The sequence below is a fragment of the Microtus oregoni genome, unplaced genomic scaffold, assembly GCF_018167655.1.
Source record: "Microtus oregoni isolate MIOR12 unplaced genomic scaffold, Mior012 000018F_ref0000195, whole genome shotgun sequence".
Classification (NCBI taxonomy): domain Eukaryota; kingdom Metazoa; phylum Chordata; class Mammalia; order Rodentia; family Cricetidae; genus Microtus; species Microtus oregoni.
The window spans coordinates 40434714-40445803 of record NW_024543077.1 but is presented as its reverse complement, the minus strand read 5'-3'; the positions used below and the strand labels follow the sequence as shown (position 1 = coordinate 40445803).

Below are 11090 nucleotides of genomic sequence, written 5' to 3'. Positions count from 1 at the left end.
GCTGCTCTTCCAGAGGTTCTGGGTTGAATTCCTAGCACCCACATGGTGGCTCACAACCATCCATAATGAGACCTGGTGCCCTCTTTTGGCCTGTAAGCATACATGCAGGCAGAACACTGTATACATAATAAATAAATACATCTTTAAAAAAATTCCAGTGAGTCGCAGAACTATATATATATGTGTACATCCAATTTCATGTCATTCCAGATACCGTGCCATCTGGCTACTTTAGCAAATAAACCTTTCTGAGATTCATTTTATAAACTGCTAACAGCTTATATACCCTTCCTTTTCAGGTAATTTGCTCACAAAGAAGATTGCCTGAAACTCACATTTGACCCTATCTTTAAAATTATTTCTATTGTACAAAATGGAACTTTTAGACTCCCCTGGCATTTACTGTTATATTCTTTAAGTAGTAACTGGAAATTAGGTTCAATTGTAGAAAATCTTGAGTTTGCATCATCGGTCAAGCTCAAGTAACAGATTTGATTGGTTATTTGAGCTTTTCAGAATTCATGAATATATGAAGGCTCAGCATTTAGTGGTGGAGCTTAATGGTAGAAATAATTTTTGTTTTGGAGGGTCTTCTAAAGTACACTCTACTGTTGACCTAAAAAACACCCTTGACTGATAAAGTAGTACTGTTAAAATAGACACTTGGGAGCAGAAGTGTAATAGATAATACTAGGAAAGGACCCTAAGTAGTCTATCTGGTGCTTCAGTGCGGTACCCTAAATTTGCAAAAGGGAGAAAACATGAGCAGTAATGCTTTCACGCATGTTTGTTCTTGAGTGTGTGTTGATTGACAAGCGTCAGAAAGAGACATTTAAGTTTACTATGATCTCATCCATAGTGTTTGCCATTTTCTGTTTTTCGTGAAACAAGGACTTGCTTAGTTCATGCAGTACAGAATGGAAAAATTAGCTAAATTCCTAGGCTGGAGAAGTAATTCCTGTACAAAGCAATACCTTGTGGGGCTGGAGAGATGGCTCAGTGGTTAAGAGCACTGCCTGCTCTTCCAAAGGTCCTGAGTTCAATTCCCAGCAACCACATGGTGGCTCACAACCATCTGTAATGAGGTCTGGTGTCCTCTTCTGGCCTGCAGACATACACACAGACAGAATATTGTATACATAATAAATAAATAAATATTTAAAAAAAATAAAATAAAAGAATTTACTACCACACACAGTGTGAAAGAAAAATAAATCTTAAAAAAAAAAAAAGCAATACCTTGTGAGTAAATGCAGTTCTTTACCTGTAGGCAGTGTGATGATTAAATTTTGGTTGTTAACTTCCCTGGGCTTAAAGTCACTCTGGGAAGATTTCGGGTGTGTGTCCAGAAAGGTTTGAGGTGGGAATTCCTACCCTGGGGGTACTGCCACTCTGTGAGGTCCAGGGTTGAGTAAGAAGGATAAAGTGAGCCAAGAGCCAGCATTCATCCCTGACCAGATGCTGATGCAGATGCAGGGTGACCAACTGCTTAACTCTAAGGTGCTTTTTGGGGTGTATGTGTATAGTTTTGTTGTAGTAATAAGAAAACTAAGACAAGTATGGATCAAAAGTTAGGAAAATCGGGCTGGGGAGATGGCATAGTGGTGAGGGGCACGGGCTGCTCTTCCGGAGGACCTGGGTTCAGTTTCAGCAACCACATGGTAGTTCACTACTGTAACTCCAGGGGATCTGATAGCCTTATACAGACAAAAACACCAATGCTTGATTTAACATCCTTTTATGTTGTTTTGAACAATTTCTTTTACTATTCTGATACTTGGCCTCAAACTCACAGAGATCCACCTGCCTCTGCCTCCCAGGTGCTGGTATTAAAGGTGTGGACCGCCACCACTGCCCGGCGAGACAGGGTTGGCTTCTTTTTCTTTTCTTTTTTGGCTCTCTGGAACTAGCTCTGTAGACCAGGCTGGCCTTGATGTCTCTTCCTCCCATGGGCTGGTGCTGGGATTAAAGAGCACCACCGCCTGTGATGTGTTGTTAAAAGGGATGTTTACTAGACATTTTTAGAACAGTTGCTAAATGACTTAAAGACTTCGGATAGGATGATGTCATAGAGTTTTATGTGTAGGTTTTTTAAGGCACAGTTGGGAATAAAATCTTAAGATTTGTTCTCAAGGATCAAAAATAGCATTGGGATTTCAGAGTTAATGAAATAGTTGTATTTCTTTGCTGATGTAGCCCCCGGCAACTACCTGTGGCCATGAACATTTAACGGTGAGTAGTATGAGGGAAGCATGTTTTGGGTTCCACAGCTATAGCCTTGTTTAAACATGCCACTCTTTAAAGATTGAGAGGATTTTCACGGAACAGCCCCCTTTGCTCAAGGGAACCTGTATCAGGTGATCCCAAACATGCCTTTTCAGAAGACATTTGTTTTAAATTCCCCATGATGAAGTTGTGCTTTATAGAGGGATTTAATATATGATTAACTCCTCTTCACTAATCCAGAGTTATTGCATGACAAAATAATGTCCATTCACCATCAACTCTTGAACACACTCAAATACATACAGTGTCTAAGACTGTTGGTGTCTCCCGCTGGAACTATGGAATGGTTTAGCACCAAGGCTTTTGAACTTAATGTGGTCCTAGAAACACAAAAGGATTTAAGTAAGTGGTAAGTTATTGGGTTTGTGTGTGTGGAGTGTGCAGGAATGCTGGGAATAGAGAGGTTCCAGTCCAGGGTAAAGAAGAGAGGATGGCTGGACGGCTGGGCGGTGGTAGCACTAGGGAAGCAGAGGCAGGCGACTGTCTGTGAGTTCGAGGCCAGCCCGGTCTATAGGGCGAGACCCCAGGACAGGCTCTAAAGCTACACAGAGAAACCCTGTCTCTAAAAGTGGGAGGTATGGGTTGAGGGAAATCAGATGAAATGGACTAATTGAGCTCAGGCCCGAGTTTTATTATAGAAGTATAGCTTTTTCTGTCAGCAATTCTCAACTTACTTTTTTGTTTTCTTCTAGCCTTACGGCTTGGGGATTTGTAGGAACTGGAAATATGAGTAGACCCATGGTCTGGAAATGTTCTGTGTCCACTGCAGACCGCTGGCTTCCTTTAAGAGTTCTTGATGAAAACGAAGCTGTTTCTCCAAAGCTGCTTTTTGCCTAAGGAGACAACCCACCCCAGTTCCAGAAATGATTTAGCATTCAGTCTTTTTATTTTATTTTATTTTTTTTGATTTTTCCAGATAGGGTTTCTCTGTGGCTTTTGGAGCTTATCCTGGAACTAGCTCTGTAGACCAGGTTGTCCTCGAGCTCACAGAGATCCGCCTGCCTCTGCTTCCTGAGTGCTGGGACTAAAGGCGTGCACTCAGTCTTTTTTTAAAATTTATTTATTTATTAAAGATTTCTGCTTCCTCCCCGCCACCGCCTCCCTTTTTTTTTTTTTTTTTTTTTTTGCATTTTCGAGACAGGGTTTCTCCGTAGCTTTTGGTTCCTGTCCTGGAACTAGCTCTTGTAGACCAGGCTGGCCTCGAACTCACAGAGATCCGCCTGCCTCTGCCTCCCAAGTGCTGGGATTAAAGGCGTGTGCCACCACCGCCCGTGCACTCAGTCTTATAAATTGGTAGAGTTTTGGATTTGGGTTGTGGGTTTTAGTGGAAGATCATACTCTGTTCATTTAGTGCCTTTACATGAGACATTTGGACATCATGAGAGTCCTATTAGGAAGAGGGGAAGTGGTAATTCCCAGTTCTTAAACTTGTGTTGTTGGAAGGGATTCCTTTGCTTGTTTGCTTGCTTTATTTAGGTTTTTTTTTTTTTTTTTTTTTTTTGAGACAGGGTCTCCCTGTGAAGCCCTGGCTGTCCTGGAAACTCACAGGCTTAATCCCCTGAGTGCTAGGATTAAAGTGGACCCCCTTGCTTTAGAGATGAGGAAACAGCCCAGAGAAGTTAAAGTACAGGGGCGGATGTCCAGGTGGAGATGAAGTCAGGTCGGTTGGCACTGGGTTCTAGCTCTTGGAGGAACGAGATGGTCCATTACCCCTTTAGTTGCTCAGCTACCTGAACTGGTTTTATTTACATAATCGTTCTAGTACCTCGATAATGCCTGTCAGTTTTTCATGGAAAGTTGGGGTTCTAGGAGCTTGCATTCTGTCGTACTACTGCTACGATACGTGGTGTCTAGACTATTGAAGCTGAATTAGGACTTTTCTAATAACCTATTTTGTAATGCCCCTGACCGCTGAAGAAAGTCCAGGGAAGGAACAACTCAAAGTTAATGAAGTCTTGAGAGTTCTGGTGCCTTCTCTTTAGAGAAGATTAGAGGCCATCTAATTTGTGGAAAATTACAACTCAATGCAGGGGGAGTGTTTACATTTAGTGTTGGAGACATGATTTCCCAGGTTGTACCTCGTCTATCCCGACAGTTTTGAGAAAGAATCTGGCTGCAGTTCTCCCAGGAGCCCTCCAAGGTTCCTTCTGCGACTGCCCCCCAAGTGCCACAGCTACAGAACTGTGCCACCACACCTAGCTCACCTTCCTGTTTCTGTGGTGGTCAAAGATCAGAAATGCTCTCGGCCCCAGGTAAGAAGGAACTTCAGTTCCTTCTGGTCTTGGCGTAACTCCCTGGCATCATCCAGAGTACCACTTTTCACCCCCATCCCAGCAATGCTGGGCTTCTGTTTATTTAACATGTCACATGACAAGCTTTCTGTCACATCTTTCTAGTTTTCCCGCATAGCATTTTGTAGCTAGCCTAAAAAACAAACATGGCGGGGTGTGATGGTACATGCGTTTAATCCCAGCAGTGGGGAGACAGAGGCAGGTAATCTATGAGTTTGAGGTTAGCCTGGTCTACAGAGTTAGTTCCAGAACAACTAGGGCTGTTACACAGAGAAATCCAGTCTCGAAAAACCAAACCACACAAAACCAAAAACATTGTCTTTTTCGGTATCTCTCCATCCTCATCCCTTGACTGTGAGTATCATACTTCTGAATCCCTAGAGTATACAATTTACACAATGCATCTTGGTATTGGCCACAACTCAGTATTTGGTCCTGATGGAGATCTTGCTCCTCTTTCACTGGGAAGTTGAATACAGGGCATAATCTAAATATTCTACCAACCTGCTGCACACTAACCCTGGGATTTACTTATCTGTAAACCAGATTAAGAGAAATGTTCTCCTAAATGCGTGTCTAGCTTCAATACAAGTTCTATGAGCCATGACAGAATCCTGCCCTGCTCTAGGGGATGAGAGAACTGTGGTATAAGGAAGGCCGTGTAAGGTGAGAACTGGCACCAGGTCATCAAGCCTCTGAAAACAAGCCCTGAGGGCAGCTTTTGTCCAACTCTTGCTTACGAGAAGTACCTGTCTTGCTCCTGGGCAAGTTTCATGGCTTCCTCCAGAGCCAGTTTTGCCGCCGCCTCTTCCCGTTGCCTCTTTTCCTCAGCCTCCCGCCGAGCCTTCTCTTCTGCTTCCAGTTTCTGCCACTGGTACTCCAGCCGTTCTTCTTCAGCCATTTCCATCAGGCGTTTCTGTTCTTCTGCCAACTGCGTTTCCAGTTCTCTCTGCCGTTGCTTCTCCGCCTCTGCGGAACATAAAGAGGTGTTCAGTGGAGGGGCCTCACTAGCTAGAGCAGTTGGTATTTCTGGTCTGCCAGGAGAGCCTCCGTGGGTTTACTAATCCAAGTCCTCTGGCAAAGTGCCTATGGGTATTAAAAAGCCTTCGGGAAGATTTTCCTCACAGTTGAGTTCATGGGGCAGTAAGCAGCTGTGTGGGCAGGAGTGTCAGACCAGGGTCTAGAGAAACACACTGACCTACCTAGACTCTGACTAGTCTAAAGAGTGTGAACCAGGAATTGACCACAGCATCGTCTGCTGAACTTTCTACCTTGTCTGGAAAAGTTTGCTGATCTGGAAAAGATGACCAGATCCACCCCTCAAGGTATGGTCGGAGGCTCTCCAGATATTTGTGACTATCTGGGGAAAGGGCCAGGTAGAGCAGTTCACATAGCGCCTGAGCAATGCTGGCCGGGGCAATCGCTGAACCAGAAGACCGACCCGACCCTGCAGTTGTTTCCACAAGAGTCTTCTGTTCATACCCCATCCTTTTATATCCACCCTCTGTAGGCAGACATAATTATCATTATGGGAAAAAGAACAAAACAGCTTACACATGTGGATTTAAAAATATGTTTGGTCCAGGAGGTGGGAGCTAAAAAAAAAGCACAGGGGTTTTCTCACCAGCCCTCTCCACCTCCTTCTGCTGCCTTTCTCTCTGCAGTTCTTGTAGTTTCCTCCGGAGCTCCTCTTGCTGCTGTCGGGCTCTCTCCTGGGCCACCTGCAGCTGGCGCCTCCTCTTCCTCTCCTCTTCCTCCTGCCGCTGCCGCTCTTCCTCCAGCCTCTGCTTCCTCAGGCTGAGAACACAGCAGATGTCAGAGGAAGGGCAGAAGATACAGGCCCAACCAACTGGCAATAGGCTTTGGAAGCACCCCTCAAGAACAGGTTTTCTACAGCCATGGTTGAAGGGTAGAGGTGAGAGACAGGAGTCTAGAGGTCTAGATGTTGTGGCATATAGCTCAGTGCTGTGGCCCAGGATTTAAGCGCCTTAAATTCTCTGCATTTTATTTTCTATTTTTTTTTTAGATTTATTTTATGTGCATGGGGATTTTTTGCTTGTCTGCATAGGCATATCCCTGGGACCTGGAGTGGCAGTGAGCTGCCTTGTGGGTGATGGAAATGGAACTCAGGTCCTCTAGAGGAGTAGCTAGTGATCTTAATCCCTGGGCCATCTCTCCAGCCTCTTTATTTTCTATTCAAGTATGGATCTTGAAATTCTTGCCTCTTAGGGTTGTGGAGATTTAAAGCCTAGTACAGAGCAGACAACAGCAGGCATTGGATAAATGCAGGAATGAATCTCAACACCTTCCCCCAAATTCCCCATGAGCATCTATCTTGAGTAACCCACATGGTCAAGGCAGTTTCTTATCTCTGGTCCAGGTTGTTCCTTTGATTTTGGGTCAGGGCAGGAGCCTTAGCACTGAGCTATGCCCCTGGGGAAGGTTTGCCCTGCCTTGTGTCTCTGGGCTGCTGGCCCACCGGATCTCCTCAGCGCGCCTCTGCTGCTCCAGTTCCAGCTCCTCCTTCATCTTCTCTGCTCTCTCCAGCTGCTCCTTATGGAGCCTGGCCAACTCTTCCTGCTCCCTTCTCTTCCGCTCCACCTCCAGCCGCCTCATCTCTGCCCTCTCTAGGCGAATTCTGTCCCGAGAAGCCTTATCCAGGAGGGCCTAAGAGATCAGAGTAGTATCAGTATAACGGACAGACCCAGCTGCAGCCCAGATTGGTTTTCTCTCATCAGAGATGGAATCCTACAGCTGACTTAACACTGCCACCACAGTGGCATAGACTGCCTCTGCCTGGCCAGCTGAGCGGCTGGAACGACCTACATTCAAGTCTTTCACTTGCTTTGGGATTGGGCGAGCACGGCTGTCCTGATACGGTCTTCCTTAAGGCTACATCCAGTACTCACTGAGATAACAGACATACTCTCCTGTGTGTCAGAAGTTCTGGCCTTTACAACCCTAGCCGCACTTCAGAACTGCCTAAGGAGCTTTAAAATATGCCAGGGCTCCATTTGGGCCAACAAATGGAAATCTCGGGGGTGGGGGTGGGACTTCTGGAACTTGAAGCTGGGGCTCGGGGGCACGGTCCTGGTAAGAGGCTGTTTTAGCTGCACGGTGGTGGCACCCGCCTTTATTCCCAGCACTCAGGAGGCAGAGGCAGGCCCTGTCTACAGAGTGAGTTCCAGGACAGCTAGGACTGTTACACAGGGAAACCCTGTCTTGAAAAACAAACAAACAAACAAACAAGGACAAAAGAGGGTGTTTTACCAGATGCAGTATGCAGTCTTGGCTATAGAGGAGTCAGGCTTAGTTAACCCACCGTTTCAGTGGAGGGTTTTTTTCCCAGCTTATAAAATGTATCTTCAGCCGGGCAATGGTGGCGCACGCCTTTAATCCCAGCACTCGGGAGGCAGAGGCAGGTGGATCTCTGTGAGTTCGAGACCAGCCTGGTCTACAGAGCTAGTTCCAGGACAGGCTCCAAAGCCACAGAGAAACCCTGTCTCGAAAAACCAAAAAAATAAAAAAATAAAATGTATCCTCCTTTTTCTCTCCAATGCTGCCTCCTTACTCGGTCACAATTTTAGGTGTGCCACCACTGCCTGGCTCATTCAAATTTTCTATTCAAACGTGCACCTTAGAATCGAGGTCACTGGAGCGTACGCAGCAACTCATAAAATGCACCCCGTGAAAGCCATGCCATGAGCTACCTGGTCCAGCTGCACACCATAGCCTTTGCAATGTGCCAGACCAAGCTGAGGACGTGGCTTGATTCTAACAGCCTCTGGGTCTCCCTTTCTCTGTCCCAGTGAGACATGCACCTCTCTCGGATGGCCCCCCGTATCTACCTCCTACTCCTTAGTATGGGACACATTCCCTGCCAGTTTGGGGCATCCCAGAATGCCTCACTCACTTCAAAGTGAGATCAGGTCTGGCTTCTAACTAGGGTCTCAAGCCACCAAAGAAGAACAAGTAAGACCATGGCTTGCCAGGTGCAGTGGCACACACCTCTAATCCCAGCACTCAGGAGGCAGCAGCAGCGGCAGGAGGATCTCAGTTGAATTTGAGGTCAGGCTGGCCTACAGAGAGAGTTCCAGGACAGCCAGGGCACCACAGAGAAACCCTGTCTCAAAAATCAATCAATCAATCAATCAATCAATCAATCGCCACGTAATAGAGCTGTTTCGGGAAGTCCATCTTATTGAGAGACATTCCCCTCATCTGCAGTTCTGAGTGAAGAGAAAAAGCTTCCTCTTGCCAAGAGAGGACACCTGCTCATACCTTAGAAGGGTCTTCAGGGCTTCTCTCTTTTTCAGATTCCATGTTGTTAATGACACCCGTGGCCTGTGTGTGTGACAATCTTCCGTCTATAAAAACCTGGCTCTCCAGAGCATCCGATTCAGGAGAAAGCCAAGGCTCCTCGGTGGCAGAGTGTGGACGGAGAAGCCCTTTCTCTGAGGTACCACCTGCTTCCTTGGCGTTAGCGACGTCGGGCTCACTCAGCTCTTCCGCCGTCTCCGCGTTCCTCTCTTTCTGTGTCCTTTTCACTTTGATCCTCGGTTTCTTTTCTCTAGGAATTAGCTCTGATTTCTTTTCAGTTCTTGAATCCTTTGACTTTCCTGGGGGAAGCGACGGGGGACAGAGGTTGCTGAGTTGGAGAAACGTGACTCCGCTCATTCTCTTTAGTAACCCTTTTGAGACAGGACCTCACTATGAAGCTTGGGCTGTCTTGGAACTCACTATATAGACCAGAATGTCTTCAGATTCAAAGAGACCCTTATACCTTCATCTCTCAGGTGCTGGGATTAGAAGCGTGTGCCACCACACCTGGCTCTTTTATAACCTTTAAGATTAGCATAAGATAAATTGATGTGCATATTCCTGAATTCATAGAATATGCATTGTAATAATGATTTGAGAAGAGCAGCCCTGCATTATATTTAGGTCAATAAAGATGCAACCATGCAGCAGTATCACTGCTGGAAAGGTTGCATTTCTGGATGCAGATACAGCTAAGTAGTAGAGCATGCATTTAGTTATGTAGGGCCCAAGGTTCAATCCCCAATGAACCCAAAGCAAGGTTCCATCTCACCCCGATGACGATGGGGCAGGACTCCTGAGGAGACTCTCAGCATGTCTGACAGTCCTGCCCAGATCACAGCTCTAATGGGGTCGGTTTAATGCTCAGAGGATCAAGGGCATTGTTTCCCCACTCCTGGGCATTGTTTCCCCACTCCTGGGCATTGTTTCCCCACTCCTGGGCATTGTTTCCCCACTCCTGGGCATTGTTTCCCCACTCCTGGGCATTGTTTCCCCACTCCTGGGCATTGTTTCCCCACTCCTGGGCATTGTTTCCCCACTCCTGGGAATGCTGGGGGCTAAACAAATGTAATTGCAGCAAGAGCTCGAAGAGCAAACCAAAATCAGATCTGTGCCCAGGGCTGTCTCCAGGGACCCACTGTTGTCCTTCCAAAAACCGTGCTTTGTTTCAAGGGTCCACAGATCTCGGGAACGATAGAGAGGAGGTGTGAGTTTTAGGCTAAAGGAAGTTCGGAAGTGTCTGAGGTCTTCTAAGGCTCAGAACACTCAGACCCTACCTCATCCTCCCCTTCCTAAGCTCTCTGCCTAAGCTGGGCATCGCTTTCCTGAGACATCTGGGAACAGAAGCATTTCAGATTAGGGATCCTTCCTGGTTTTAGAATATTTACACATACGTTAAATGCGTATAATTTAAAATCCTGGTGACTGGATCCAAGCCCAACCCCACAGTTTGTTAACGCTTCATATAAACGTTTGGCCCTCAGCTTGAAGGTAAAGGTAAAGGCTTGATGTTTTTCTTAAAGTAGCAAGGGGTTTTATTCAGAATCAAAATAAAACTATATTCAAGTTGGACAGTGGTGATGCACGCCTTTAATCCCCACACTCGGGAGGCAGAGACAGGTGGATCTCTGTGAGTTTGAGGCCAGCCACGTCTACAAGAGCTAGTTCCAGGACAGGCTCCAAAGTTACAGAGAAACCCTGTCTCAAAAAACCAACCAAACAAACAAAAAACTGAGTTCAAATACACTGTAAACTCATGAGCCTTACGCAGTATTTTCTGTGAGGCCAGGTACGGAATCTACTTGTGGTATCTTGTTGATGTTCTGGAAGTTTCAGACTTGGGTCCATTTTGCATTTCAGTTTTTTTTTCAGATTACAGGTCTCAGCCTGTAGTTATTAGCTCATAGTGGCAGCCATAGTGATGCGTACTGCGACACACCCTGCACAAACCCTGGGTCCACTTCTCCTCCGACGCCGCTTACCCCACCTCTCTCAGCCTCGGGTGAGACAGCATGGCGGCACTCATTTCAACATTCACAGAGTGCCGTTGTTAGCAGCCCCCCGTCACGGTCATCACAGGTCTCTACTCAGACATGGTTTTCTCTGCTCATGTGCACTGAGACACTTCCGTGAAATCGGGCTGCAAAGCCAGCTCGGCCAGGTAGTCAGGCAAAGCTCGACCTGCAGGAGCCA

The 11090-nt window shown here is 46.4% G+C and overlaps 1 protein-coding gene across 1 annotated transcript in view; it reads right to left on the bottom strand.

The window, feature by feature from the left end:
• Positions 1–2980: 2980 nt before the first annotated feature.
• Positions 2981–11090, bottom strand: part of LOC121459044 (uncharacterized protein KIAA2012 homolog) — a 102929-nt gene continuing 94819 nt past the window's right edge. Inside the window, exons 18-22 of the mRNA XM_041668545.1 lie at positions 8859–9196; positions 7057–7244; positions 6202–6374; positions 5327–5546; positions 2981–3119 (exon numbers count right to left, since the gene is read on the bottom strand). Of these exons, the coding sequence (XP_041524479.1) occupies positions 2981–3119; positions 5327–5546; positions 6202–6374; positions 7057–7244; positions 8859–9196 (1058 nt within the window). The remainder of the gene's footprint in view (positions 3120–5326; positions 5547–6201; positions 6375–7056; positions 7245–8858; positions 9197–11090) is intronic.